At 37.4% G+C, this 15,421-nt stretch overlaps 1 protein-coding gene across 1 annotated transcript in view; it reads left to right on the forward strand.

Annotated features, from left to right (window-relative positions):
* The window catches only part of mturn (maturin, neural progenitor differentiation regulator homolog (Xenopus)), a 33,526-nt gene extending 18,582 nt beyond the window's left edge, over window positions 1-14,944 (forward strand). The window contains exons 2-3 of the mRNA XM_060850163.1: window positions 6,017-6,139; window positions 12,333-14,944. Of these exons, the coding sequence (XP_060706146.1) occupies window positions 6,017-6,139; window positions 12,333-12,443 (234 nt within the window). The 3' untranslated portion in view covers window positions 12,444-14,944. The remainder of the gene's footprint in view (window positions 1-6,016; window positions 6,140-12,332) is intronic.
* Window positions 14,945-15,421: the final 477 nt, after the last annotated feature.

A 15,421-nucleotide genomic window follows, 5' to 3' on the forward strand; every position in this document is an offset into this window, starting at 1 on the left:
TAAAGATGTAAGTTGATGAAGTTCATTTGTTTCCTTGCATAGTGTAATTTTTTTTATTCTTTCATGCAGTGTGGGTTTTGCTATAGTTCGTCCAGAGTTGCCCTTAAATAACCAGGCAACTGCAGAGAGCAATTAAGCATCATCCACATTGTTGTCAGTTTGGACTCACATATAGGCTAGATAGGGTAAGGATCTCAGATTTGCTAAAGAGCTTTAGTGAACCAGGTCTTTTTTTTTAAAAAGAGTAATTGATGATAACCGTCATAGTCACCATTTCTGAGAGTATTGTTTATATTCCAAATTGATTTCATTGGATTTAAAATCCTCCTATTGGCATTTAAACCCCTTTCCATATAAATCTGGTTGTTGGATTAGTGTGCTGTAACCAACAACACCCCCCCCCCCCCCCCCACCCCCGCCAAAATTGAATATCTACCCTCTGGAGCCATGTGCATGATTATTTTTTTTTAAATCTATGATTTTTTTTCTAACTCACCCTGGGATTTTTTTTCTCTATTTCATTGTGTTTCTGCCATTGTTAGCATATCAGCTGCTGAGTCACAGTGAATTCACTTTCTGCAAAGGACCACACTAAAACATTTGTGTTGATTTTCTCAGTAAATACAGATCTCTCACTGATATTTTGGTCTCAATCCATAGTTGTTACCTCATTCTCTTTCTCTGACCTAAAATAACATGACCTAAAGGAACATGTTTTCTGTGTACTGTGGCTGACCAGATCAAGGGGAAAGGAAAGTTGGGTGGGATGTACAGAGTGGCTGATTTGCTTCTGCCTGGTTTGCATCCACTTTAGAATTAAATTTTATGCCCATGGCTTTATATTCAGATCTGAAAGGTGATCAAGTTTTAAAATGCCATGATTTTCATTGAAGCTGCAAATTGATTCTTTGGTTAACACATTGCATGTATAATAGTAAACCATACCAAACGTATGGTACGTCATAATTGTTGGTTGGGATAGTCATTGTGTGGAAGAATAGAAAGGAATAGAAAATACCATGTGCATGTTTGTGATATCAATATGTTCCTTGCTGGAGATCTTTGAACATAAGGATAGGCTTTATAATAGTCACATAGCTCCTTAGCTTCCTAATCATATGAACGATTCCTACTTGGAGGAACTGTTGGATGGTTGTTTCGAACTACTTAAACCCTATACAAACGTAACGCATCATTTCTGAGTTTAAGGAATGGGGGAAAAGTGTACATTCCTTTCAGTCCAGGTGTTTTCATCCAAAGTTTGTTTTTGTACAGTGAAAGTGGATAACTTTTTAAAACTGGTAAAATATCTGAGTTCTCAAAATGTCACAATTTACCAATTACCAAATAACTCTGCAAGATAATACTTGCACTTAATTAGCTGTTTATGAGATTAAACTGGCTTGAGCCTCCTTTCTAAACTTTAAAAAATGGCCACTGTGGATTTCCGTTTCTTTTTCAATATTTACTTTCTGAAGTAAATTTAGATGTTGTGATTGTCTAAGAATAGGCCATGGGATCTTCTAGTTTATAATGTTACTGTAAAATAAGAGCTGGAGTAGTTCAATCAGTTCTTTCAGCTGACTTGGCCGTTCAATCACCCCATAATTGATCTGAAGGTGGCTTTAACTTCACTTGGCTGTCCTCTGTGACCCTTAATGCTGTCCCTTCAAATATCTATCGAGCTCTGCCTTTTAAATATATTCAGTTACCCAGCATACACCCATCGATAACTTCAATGATTAATGACCCATTGAGAGAAGACATTATTTCATCCCTGACTTATGGGACACCCCTTTGTGTCCCTACGTTCTCTATTCTTTCAGGAGAGGAAGCAATCTGTCCGATCAACCCTCTTAAGAGCCTTGCATTTTTCGATAAAGCTGCTGTTAATTCTTTTAAACTTCGATAAGTTTAGACTTAACTTTTCATCATGAGACAACTCCTATCCTCCCAGCAACCAGCCTTACAAGCATTCCATGAGCTCTTATATCCTCCTTTTAAATAAGGATATCAAAATTGCATCCGAAGTGCAGTCTCATCAACTCACTGTATAGTTATGATCTGTCTTCCCTTTTGTCATAAAGGGAATGAAGTATTAAAAAAACACAGCATTCAGTTTGCCATTAAGGACACCAGATCCCTCAGTAATGCAAGCTTCTGCAGTCTATCTCCATTTTAAATGATCTGTTTTTCTTACATAAATGGACAATTTTACATTATGCTGCATTTACTAAATCTTTTACTCCATTATCCTATCTTTTTCCCTTTGCACACTCCTCACAACTTGCTGTCTTGCATGTTTTTGTATAAGCAGCAAATTTGGCTACATTATAGTCAGCCCCTTCAACCAGTCCTTTTAATAGATCAGAAATAGCTGCTGCCCTAGCACTGATTCCTTTGACACTTGTGTGTTAGTTTGCTAACATGCTTCTTATTAGTTAACTAATTCTCTGTCTGTGTTAATATATCACCACCAAAACTATGAACTCTTATGCTTTCTTTATGGCTCCTTACCAGATGCTATTTGGAAATCCAAATACACTACATCTACTAATTAATCTTTATCCACTCTACTTGTTACATCCTCCAAGCAATGTAATAAATCAGTTAAACACAACTGCCCCTCCATAAACCATTTTGGCTCTGCCCGATTGAACATGTAGAAAGTAATTCTACTCCTAAAATAAAGATTTATAGCATTTGCCTGGTGGTAGATGTTAGACCAATTGGCTTATAGCTTGCTGGGTTTTTCCCCCCCTTTTTTGAATAGTGGTGTTCCATTTTGAGGCTTTTTAATCTGCAGAAACAATTCCAGAACTCTAGAGAATTTTGAAAGATTGTAACCAATGCATCCATCATCTCTGCAGCCTCTTCCCAAACTATTTCCTACTAACCCCATTTCAAGGTGTGAAAATTGTGGTGATTGATGAGTGGTGCTGGGAATGAAGAGCAGATGTATGAGTGCAGTGAAGATAAGTCATTGCTACCTCTGAGCTCACAACCCCATTTGGGATCCCAGCCCCAACTTTCGTACTGAAGGATTTTTAAAAAATTTTCCTTTGCTAATTTCTAAAACTATCCAAACCTTCTGGTCCACAACTACTTTTAGTAGCATTGAACTCTTTGAATTTGATACCATCCGGAGGCCACAGTTAGCCAAAGATGGTGCAGCCTTCTCATGAACTCATTATTTCTCATAGTTGGGTTATTTTTGAGAGCTATGAAATATTTTCTTAAAAGTCAGCAACTGCTTCTCTGCCATCTTGCCTTTTAACCTATTTTCCCAGTCACTATCCAACTGTCTTTATACCTTTTTTTAGGGTTAAGTTATAGTACTAGTTTATGATGCAAATTCCACAGCCTTGAACTGAATGTGAAATTCTATCGTGTTCTGGTCATCCTTTATTTAGAAGATCCTTTTACCTTGAGGTAATTAATTAATCAATCCCTTCTCATTACACGTTGCTAAGCATAAAATAACCAGTTCCTTGGTTGGTTCCAGAACATGATATTCAAAGAAACTGCCTGAATGCGCTAAACAAATTCATCCATCAAGCTACCTTTGTCAATTTAATTTGTTTGATCTGGAATAAATCTTCTGCATCTGTCAAATCATGAATCGCGAATTCACCTATCCAAGCCAAAAATAAGTAGCAACAAAAATCTTACATCCCTAATTTTTAACCTACTTTAAACGAGCTGTACACTCGCGAATTTCATCATTTGTCTGGATTCTCAGGATTGGAGCCCACACAGAAGCAGTGGAATGACCATGTATATATAAAAGTTGAAATTTCCCAAGATTAATGTTAATACCTTTCTTGTAAGCTCCTATTATTTATTGATATATATTCTATCTTAGTGTTGCAACTTCAGCTGGACAATAAGCAACTCTTGTCAGGTACTTTCATTTTGCTATTTCCTATCTTAACCCAAATTGTATCTATGTTTTGATCTACCAAGTCATGTCCTTTTGTACTGATGTCATCCTTGATTAACAGTGCTACGCAAACTCATTTTCCTTTCTTCCTGTCCCTTGTAATATGTCAAATATCCTTGAATGTTCAGGTTCCAACTGTGGCCAGTTGTTCATTACATGGACATGTTTGCAGTCATACCATGCTCATTTTTGGTGTGTTATCAATTCATCCATCTTGTTACAAATGCATGCAATTAGGTAAAGAGGTCAGTATACTTCTACAGCTCATTTATCCACCATGATTTGAAAGACTTGTGCTTTAATCTCGCCTTTGCAACCCCTGTCAGTAGCTGAAAGACTAGGGTTAAAATAATCTAATTTCTGCTGTTGCTTATGTAAGATGCAGTATGATTTTGGGTGGAGGAGAAGAGAGACTGAAGGAAAGAAACTAACCCAAAATGCAAGGTACCTTACTGGACCAGGATTTCAAATGGCAAAAACCTCTTTTAATAGCATTACCTCTCGCTTCTCAAAATTTGACCTCTATTTAGATTGTTTGTACTAAATTAAATTTATTACCACAAGATTGAGCTATTTCTTTGTGGATTTAAATAACATATAGTATACTTTAGCAATAAAATAAGTCTGTGTTTGTCACCATTGCTGGTAGAGCACTTTGTGCCCATGTGTAAGTATATCTGTTGTTGGTATAGTAGGCTGATGCAGACAGGAACTCACCTACACTACTGAATGATATCAGTTGCAGTAGTAGAGTGTTTTAATTGAAAATTTAGCACTTACTGGGAGTAATGCATTAAAGCTTTGAATAAGATAAACAATTCTGTAATAAAATCATAGCAAACTTCAAACATTTCTCAACTTTAAGCATTTTTCAACTTTATGATATTAGGAAGTTACTGTGACACGCTTCATCATAGAGATGTACAGCACAGAAACAGATGCTTAGGTCCAACTCGTCCATGACAACCAGATATCCTAAACTAATCTAATCCCATTTACCGGCACTTGGTCCCTATCCCTCTCAACCCTTCCTATTCATACACCCATCCAGATGATTCTATGGCTCTAGACTACAATTCTTGGTTGGGCACGCACAAAATAATGCATTATACAATCCAAAGCTTAAAAATTCCTGCCTTTAATAAAATGTGCATTCTCTGATTATTATGACTTCTGTGTAGGAAGATATGCTGTCATTTCTTTTAAACTTGTATCAATCACACTGGATTCAACTTGGTACAAATATGTAAACTTAAAACAAGTGTTTCATTGGGAATCTGGAGCCCAAAGCTTACAAACAATGCACTCTGAAATTAAAAGAAAACACAGAAGAATATAAATGGCATATAATAAATTTTATTCACTTGTTGAACTTAAATGCTGGCACAGCCAGTGATATCTATTGTCTGTCCCTAGTTGCCCTTGAGAAAGTGGCGATGAGCTACCTTCCTGAGCCACCATGGTCCATGTGCTATACGTAGATCCACAATGCTGTTAGGAAGGGAATTCTGGGACTTTGTCCCAATAATTGTAAAGGAACAGCAATATATTTCCAAATCAGGAATGGTTTTGAGGGGAACTTGCAACTTCTGGTGTTCTCTCATATCCGACTCCCTTATCGTTCTGAATAGTAGTGGCCGTTAGGAACATGCTCTCTAAGGATCTTTGGTGAATTTCTGCAGTGCATCTTGCATATGGTGTACACTGCTGCTACTGAGTGTCAGGGGTAGAGGGAATGAATGTTAGTGGATGTGGTGCAAATCAAGTGAAATGCATTATCTTGGTTGCTTTGAAACTTCTTGTGAAGGACCTGCACTCATTTAGGCAAGTAAGTATCCCACCACACTGGTATCTGACCTGCCCTTCCATTCTATTTCTGTGGTTAATCCAGTTCAGGTTCTGGCAATTTCATTAGGTTATTTATAGTACGTTAATCTTGCACAGCCATTGAACTAGATATTCCAAGCACCTTTTTGAAAAAGACATAATTGTGCCTATATTTATATGGTTAAACTGTTGAGCTTTTTTTTTAAATGTATGCTTTTTCCCCCACCCGTATCTCTGTCTGTTCAGCATGTATGGAGTGAAAGTGAAGACTGCCTACCATTCCTACAATTGGTACAAGAATACATCTTATCCTGTGGAAAGAAGACTCTCTCTGAAGTACTGGAAAAAGTGTTTAAATCATTTAAACCTGTAAGTGCACAAATTACTCTTCAAAAGAAAATCTGGAATGAACTATTTAAACAAAATATTATCTTAATTATTCATATTTTACGTAAACTGTGTATAGATGGAAATAAATAGTTTTTAACTTTGTGCCTGATAGTTGTTTAAAAGGAAATTGTTTTCGGCAGACTATCTCTTACACCCCCATCTTTGCTTTTATCATCAATTGTTCATTATTGAAATGGTTCTTAGTGATTCCTTTCACTATAATTCTTGAACAACCCTAATTGAATTTAGCAGGTTGTTACAGTATATTTACACTGAAGCCTTTCACTTATTTTGGGGTTGAAGCTAATCCAGACAGTGTACTTTAAGGGACATGGGAAATTAATTTGACCAGAATTAACCAAGTGCTCAAAATCAAATTTATGCAGTTGCTAAAAACAACCTGAAAGAGAAATGGGAAATACTAGCAATAATCAGTGTAATAGGCAGTACTTTTGGAAGAAGAAACAAGCATTTCAGATATTGTAAAGTGAGTTGTATTCTCCACATTAATGTGAGACCTGTGAATGGACGTCTGTAATTTAAAGGTTAATCTCTCAAATGAGCATAATTAGTTTTTGAATTGGGAGAGAAAATGGTTTGGTGATAGAATGCAAGAAACCTTTGAAGTTGAAATGTGTTGTTGGGCAAAGTACTGCTTGCTGATAATATTAATGCCAGAAATGAACATTGTTCAATTTACTAGCACTGATAATCCTCATCTATATTTGCCAACTGCATTTCTTATCTCCTGAACTTCTTGCTATTCCTGAATCTTCCTCTTTCTTGGAGGATTGGGGAGCTGTCAATTTTCAAGAGAAGGGAGAAATATATCCTTTAGTGTATCGCAAACAATTATGACTTTACCTCTGGTGTAAAGGTTTCCTCATTTCTTCAATTTATAATTGGTGTGATTGCATTAGATAATTGAGCAATGACCACTGTGTCTTGCTGTAAACAGTGTAAATACTGTTCTTTTCATGGTACTTTTTAAACCATAAGTACAATAGAATTTTCAGCAATTCTAAATAGATTAGGAAATCTCCATCAGGTTCATTTTTGAAATGTTGAATTCTGATATTTTTATACTTACTGTTTAAGCAAGGGAAATAAGCTGACTTGGCACAATTTCTGTTAAACCCAAAGGGTCAGCCATTACAGTGCAAGACATACAATGTTTTTGCAAAACACTTCATATTTAAAATACATAGATATTAATGTATAAGGTGTTTATGACACCAAAATGCATATTTAAGTCTATATGTCTGTTTAGCTGTCTGAATAGATTCCCCAAGTTTCATCTAGTACATTCCTGGTTCGTGCTATATCTGGAGTCAACATCTGTTTTTCACCTCAGAAATGCATTTTTGGGATTGTATTTTTAAGCAGACAGTATGTTGTTGCTAGCAGATTGTGCTCATAACAGAGCCCACATAATGACCAAACAGGAATGGATACTGCAAATGAGTGGTTTTTAGCTGGTTTTAAGCTAAAATTTGTTATATTTGCGAACTGATCAACTTTTCTTTTTATAAATCTACAATTGTGAGTAGAGTGGGTTCCTTTTTGATTATGTGTTTTATTGAGATCTGTCTCTTGATTTAAGCTTTTAAAAATATAAAATATAGGTACTAAGTTAGCCTGGAGCAGTGTTTTGTAGAGCAGTAAAACTATAGACTGTAAAGATGCAAAGATGGCCTTTAGTGGAGTAATGTGCTCTTCCTGTCAGACATGAGAAATTAGAAAGAGTTTCCACGTTACTGATGATTATATCTGCAGGAAATATGTTTGATTGTGAATCCCATTGGATTGCATGGATTGGTTAGAGTGGCACTTGGGGGCAATGAAGAATTTACAGCAGCTAGGGGAAGTGATGGATGGCAGTTTTGGGAAGGGAGATAAACCCCTAAAGCTCCAGTCAGGCAGATCGGTTACCTCCACGAAAGATAGGAGAAGGAGGCAGGTATAATGTAGGAGTCTCCTGTGGCTATCCCCATCCCAAGCAAGTATGCTGTTTTGGAAAATGTAGGGGGGAATGTAGCACTGACAGCCAGGTTTCTGGTACTGAGACTGGCTCTAATGTAAGGGGTATGTAAGGTTCCATGTAATCGGTTGTGAAAAGGGATTGTCTAGTCAGAGTCACGGACAGGTGTTTCTGCACCTGGCAGTGAGGCATCAGAATGGTGTGTTGCCTCCCTGTTGCCAGGATCAAGGATATCTCAGAGAGGGTGCAGAATATTCTCAAAGGGATGAGGGACCTGCAGGAGATCATTGGAACTAATGACATAGTAAAAGTAAAGGGTGAGATTCTGAGGAGAGAATATAGGAAGTTAGGCAGGAATTTAAAAAGGACGTCTTCGAGGGTAGTAATTTCTGGAGTACTTGAGCTATTGAGGATAGAGCAGATGAATCCGTTGCTGAGGAGTTGATGCAGGGGAGAAGGATTCATATTTTTGGATCATTGGAATCTCTTCTGGAGTAGAAGTGACTTGGATAAGGAGCACGGATTGCACCTGAATTGGAAGAGGACTAATATACTGGTGGGGAGATTTGCTGGATCTGCTCGGGAGGATTTAAATTAGTACCGTGACGGGGGTGGGGGATCCAGGAACACAGTGAGGAAAGAGAACCATCTGAGACTGGTATAGTTGGGAAAAGGAGCATGTCATTCATTCAGTGCTGGCAGGAACAAAGCGGAGAACAAGGTAGGACTGATCAATTAAACTACATTTATTTCAATGCAAGGAGCCTAACAGGTAAGACATGGTTAGGGACATGGCACTGGGATATCATAGCAATTACAGACGTGGTTTAGAGATAGATAGGACTTGCAGTTTAATGTTCCAGGGTATAGAGGCTATAAGGAGGACAGAAAAGGGGTCAAGAGAGGAAGGGTAGTGGTGTTTTTGATTAGGAATAACATTACAGCTATATGTAGGGAGGATGTTCCTGAGAATGCATCAAGGAAAGTGATTTGGATGGAACTGAGAAATAAAGCGATTATCACTCGTGGAGAACTTTAGGGAACATCGCTGGTCCTCATGCACCAAACGATGCAACTGCCCACAACCACTTTAACTCCCCCTCATACTCCTCCAAGGACATGCAAATCTTGGGCTTCTTCCACCGCCAAATCAAAGCCATCTGTCAGCTAGGGGAGTACTTCCTCATCTTCCACCTTGGTACCTGATAACCGCATGGCATCAACATTTGACTTTGCCAGTTTCCAAATCTCCCATCTCCCCACTTCATTCCAGATCCAACCCTACAACTCAGCACTGTCCTCTTGACCCATCCATCTTCCTACCCACCTATTTGCTCCACCCTTCCCACCGACCTATCCCAGTGATATTCCACCTGCATCCATCAGTGACCATTCTTCTTCACTCTCTCTCTCTCACACACACACACACACACACACACACACACACACACACACACACACACACACACACACACACCATTCCTGATGACTGGCTTATGCCCAAAACATTGACTCTCTTGCTTTTCAGATGCTACCTGACCGGCTCTGCTTTTCCAGCACCACACTCTTTGACTCTGACTCTCCAGCATCAGCAGTTCTCACTTTATCCACAGGGAATATAGGGAGAACTATCCATCTGGATACTGAACTGGCTTGAAGATAGAGGATGGGGTGATGGTGGAGGTTGCTTTTCAAACTGGAGGCTTGTGACTAGCAGTGTGCCACAAGGGTTGGTGTTGGTCCACTGCTGCTCATCATTTATACAACTGATTTGGATGTGAACATAAGAGGGAGGGTTAGTAAATTTGCAGATGGCAGCAAAGTTGGACAGTAGTGGACAGCGAAGAAGCTTATATTAGAGCACAACAGCATCTTGATAGATGGGCAAATTGGCTAAGGATTTGCAGATAGAGTTTAATTTAGATAAATATGAGATGCTGCATTTTGGAAAGGCAAATCACGACAGGACTTAGACACTTAATGGAGTGTTGCCAAACAAAGAGACCTTGGAGTGCAAATTCATAGTTCCTTGAAAGTGGAGTTGCAGGTAGATAGGATAGTGTTAGAAGGCTTTTGGTTTGCTTACGTTTATTGGTCAATGCACTGAGTATAGAAGTTGGGAGATCATGTTGCAGCTGTACAATATGCCGCTTTGGAATACTGCATGCAATTCTAGTTTCCCAAGACCCCCCCTTAGTTCTTCCACTGTTGGTAAGTTATCAGATTGTTTGTCCAGCATTCAGAACTGCATGAGCAGAAATTTTCTTTAATTACATATTGCAGTCTTTTGACTTTGGTCCCCACTACAGATTCCTTTCCTTGGCTACTCCTTGTGATTAATCCAGACTGTTTGCAATCTCGCTGTTAAGTTTAGTACCAAGATGTACATCTAACCATACGCTTGTGCCAAAAGTACAAGAGCCACCTTTTTTTCTGGCTGCATCACTTCATCTGAATCTGTGCCTCTGCCTCCCTCTGTTTTGTTCACAAGGATATTGATTGAAACCTATCTTTATGTTCAAGCATTAGATCATCTGCCCTAATATCACCTTATGTAACTTAATGCCAGATTTTATTTTAACGCTCCTATGAGGGATCTTGAGACGTTTTAATCCATTAAAGACACTAAATCAATATGCAATGTTTTGAGTTAGTTGGAAAATAGTTGCAGCTGCCTCTCATATTAGGAACGGAGTTCAGGAGATTCTGCTGTCTGACTCCAAGGAAAGAATTGAATGAGAAACTGTCAAGCTTAAACATTTAAACTTTAAAACAAAATGACTTTGGCGCAACTCGAAGATAGTCAGTATGTTGGAGCATATAAGAAAACTGACAAAAGTATTCTTAGTAAGTGCTGTACCATTTACCAGAAATTGTGGGAATAAAAGAAAACAGATGAACTAATTCTGTAAAAAGAAAGTCACTTAACATTTTGAGACATGTTAAATGAAACACCTCCAAGGTAGTTGGAACTTGAACTTGGACGCTACCACTATGCTATTTTTAACTTATCAAAAAACATTGGATCAAAACAAATATCACAATTCCCAGTTTTGAACAATGGTTACTGGACCTGAAACGTTAATTCTGTTTTCTCTCCACAAATGCTGCTGGTTGCTGAGTTTTACCAGCAGTTTTTGTTTTTTTTTCACAATTCCCTTGTTTGCTCAGTGCAGTGATCTGAGGGGAAATACCACTTCCACTCTTGCCTTAAGGTGCTGAAGAAGTTGATTTCCATTGGACACTCAACCTGCAAGAACCGGAACCTTGCTTAATTTTCCTCCCTCTACAGCCATTCACACTTGCCCCTCCCCTTCTCCAGTTTGCATAATCTTAACTCTCTCTTTTTTCTTTAAAAAGAAAGCAAACTTTTGGCATTTTATCTACTGTCGGATTTTATTACATATTGTTACATCTTATAACTTAGTGCAATGTAACTGGCAAGCCATCTCCAGAAAAGGATAAACAAAGGATTTATCCACACTATATTGTTAATGTAATGGGTAAGTTCTACAGTTTGAAATATATTTGGGGGTTTACCATCTGGTTCAGGATAGATCTGGCCTGATAGGCTAAATGTGGTGATCAAAATTACCACATTGCATCAAGATAATGTCAGTGGTTTTTTGCTCTAAATGAGCATTAGAACTGTGGAATAGTTGGGTCAACGTGCGTAAGTGGTTGTCAGGGTAATGGGTCGATCGTTGGGCTTGCCTTTTATTTCGCTTTAGCTAAACAGTGTGTGTACTTTGTTTGCAGTGCTGACACTGCAGAAAATTCAGTAATTATGATGCGAGTTGCAATAATTATAGCTGGCTGTTACCAGCGCTGAATCCAGGTGCATAGCTGGAGCTCTTCCTTCTCACACTTGATTTGTTAGGAAAATTGCTCTTATTTGAAAACTTCATTTACGTAAATGAAATAAATTTCACATTCTATATTACATCCATGTCTCTGAATTCAAGACACATTCTACAGTTATGTGACCATTGTGAATATGTTAGGTGTATATCGCATGCTTTTACGAAGTGCTCTATTTGGTAACTGCTCCTGTGTATTACAAGCTCCTTCGTTCTGCTTTTTAAGTTGTATATTTAGAGATGGGGCAGGTTCAACTTATGTTGAATTTTCTATTTCATTCATTTTAATTTTGATGATTGCAGTGACTAACTCAGCATTTTGTGCACACAGTTGCTGGGACTTCCTGATGTAGATGATGATGCGTTTGAAGATTACAATGCTGATGTTGAAGAGGAGGAGCCCGAAGCAGACAGTCAGCATATGAGTGTCAGTCAGCAGTAAACGTGCAGAGAAAAGTCGGATTGTGTGAAATTTTTATTTTATTGATGGATTGCCCATATTCACTGTTCCCTTCCAACAATCTGAATAATCCTTATTTGTATCAAGTTTGAATCAGCATTCCTAAACATTATCTAGTTTGTTCTGTGTCATTTAACTGTTCATCATTTTGTCAAACTGTAAGGAGGTGTGAAAGTTTATCAGGCTATGTACATATATTAAACGTTTTTTTGAGGGGAAAGTCCATTAATTGGATTGGCCTGTTTGAATATGTAAGGCTGCATTAATTTCAGATTGTTTAAGTTGGGCTTTTCCTTAAAGTATGGTTTAAAAAGAAATTGATGCAATCAGAATTTCAATTAAAATGGGTTTTGAGCCATACTTCAGTGATGGACCTACGAAAATATTTTCAATTTATTTTAAGGATTATTCACTGGAAAACCTCATAATAGGTTGATCAGTAAAATCACATAGATGTTAGAGCACAAGAACAGGCCGTTCAGCCTAATTGATTTCTGCTGAGGTTTTTGCCCTGTACTGGCATTCTGCCACTCAACTTCATCTAACCCTGTTTACGTAACCTTCCATTTATTTTGGTGTTATTTCATTTTCAAATACCTAATTTTATTAAATATTTTAAAGAATATTGATTGTGGGTATTTAACTGAAGTTGTCCAACAATTTACAACTTTTGTGGTGAGCCTGTAGGGCAATTGTTTTTAGTGCAGATTTAACTTTTTAAGTTCTATCAGGTAGTTTTACAGTGATTACTTCACTCAAAATATCCTTGACGATACTAAATGAAATGCAACACTGAATTAAAACTGACATCTGCTTGCATCAGCTTGTTACATTGTAAAATCAGAGGAATGTGCTGTTGTGTAGATGCTTGAGGACATTAAATACTGTTTTCTGCTACTGCTGTATGTACTGCAGATACTGTTTACTGTACTGCATTAATTATTGCTTGGCTTTTAATGCACTACAGACTGTTGGCTACTTTATTGATTACATCCTATGCATCTTAGACAAAACATTTCCAGCTATAACATTCCCAGTTGTAGATCAGGAAAGCACAGACTTTAGCTCTCTGTTAGTGTGCATTACTAGAAGGAGCTGTAAACTTGCTTTTAGTGGGGGAGTGTGAGGGTGGAATTAGTCATGTGCATCTGAAAGAATTTTTAAAATGTAATACTCATTGAATAATGGGTTGGTTATTCAAAATGTTGTAAGTGGTAATTTGTACTGTACCTGGCCTGTGGATCTCTCTTGTATTATATCTGTGTGTATACTGTAAAATAGAATGCCTTGTGTAATCATAGGACATTTGAGGTTGCATAAAATCTTAGTGTTTTAAAATGCCTTCTACTGAGCTGCTAATTTGGAGCAGGTTTGAACATTGCTTGCAGTTGGAGAGTCTGTTCCTTTATTGACTTTGGTAAGTTAAGGCCATAGACAAGAGTGTGAATGTAAATATTCTATTCTACAGTATATATACTGTACAGATAATCAAAGTAAAAGCTTGGTCTGTACTTTGTGTGAACAGTATCCAGTGTTTTAATATGTTACGTGAGTGTCTAATTTTGTTGATCCTGAAGGAGGGAAGAAGCATCCTGTGAACAGCCATCAAATTGCCTTTCTTTTGAATGCATGGCTGGTTGACACAGGAGGTATTATTTTAAGTTTGGTAGTTTATAAAAATAACTTTATTGTTGATGCAATGCTTTGTTACAACCTACAGCACTTCATTTATAGATACCTCAATGCTTTTGTTGACCTAGCAGTCTGGATTTAGAAATGGGTTTAAAAACAAATTGCACAGGCAGAATTCTCCAGCATTAACTCGCCTCATTTTTTTAAAACTAGATTTAATAAAAGATAAAAGTGTTACAGAACTTGGTTCTCTCTCCTTTTGGATTGATTTAAGAGCATTACTTTTGTGCATTTAGACTGAATGTGTAAAGCAAATGTGTTTATTTGTTTTTAATAGTTATGAAAGGGATTTTGGATAGGTGAACAAAAGGATATTGTACTTTAATATGCTTAACACTAAACAAGCTGGAAATAAATTATTCAAACATTGCTATCGATGTTCCCTTAATATATAAACTTTTCAATCAAAGGTGTCTTCTCAAGTGAGCAGCCGCAAAACAGTGACGAGCACAGACCATCTCTTTTGATTTTGAGCTGAATAAATCTTTGACATAATGAACTGACAACCCAAAATACTGTTATAGAAACAATTGAGTGGAACAAACGCACATTAAAGTCATGTTCTTTGCCTAGTCCATCTAACTAGCTGTTCTACTCAATACAGGTACATTGAGCATAAGAGAATGACCACAACCATGCACGTTGCCTTTTCTCACTCTGTGTAGTCATCTTTTCGGAGTTTCTAGAACCATATTCCATGTCTGTATTCTGTCTAACCCTATTCGATTCCTACTTGGGTATCATGTTTATACATAAACTTATACAACAAAATAAATTAATATTTGTGCCAACTGATTTTTTTCATATCGTCTGTTTTACAGATCTGTAACTGTGAAGACTGAAGAATTTCTATTTAATCTTCTGCCTTTACACAGACAAATTGTTCATTCCTATCCTAACGTCCTTTCCCCCTCCCATATTTTCCCTTACCTGAAACTACTGGAATGTGATTGAATCCATGGTTGGTTGTGGCTTTTTAGTGAATTTTTAATTGACTTCTCTCTTTGCTGTGTTCTTAAAACCAGCTTTGCCAATAACTATTTGTAAGTACCAAGTCTCTGAATTATCTTATCTTCAGTCTCCTTCATTCTGGGCTACTTTACTAATGTTACTAATGGTGAGGATCCACATCCATTAAAATCTTTTTGAATGGGAGTATAAACTCTTGACTGAGTAAGGAACCAATCTGGACGTGTTACTGGAAAAGTGTATGAGTGGACAGAACATTATAAAGGAAGTTTAAGCATGAATTATCAAATCTTTATGGA

The sequence above is a fragment of the Hemiscyllium ocellatum genome, chromosome 34 (genome assembly GCF_020745735.1).
Source record: "Hemiscyllium ocellatum isolate sHemOce1 chromosome 34, sHemOce1.pat.X.cur, whole genome shotgun sequence".
Lineage (NCBI taxonomy): Eukaryota > Metazoa > Chordata > Chondrichthyes > Orectolobiformes > Hemiscylliidae > Hemiscyllium > Hemiscyllium ocellatum.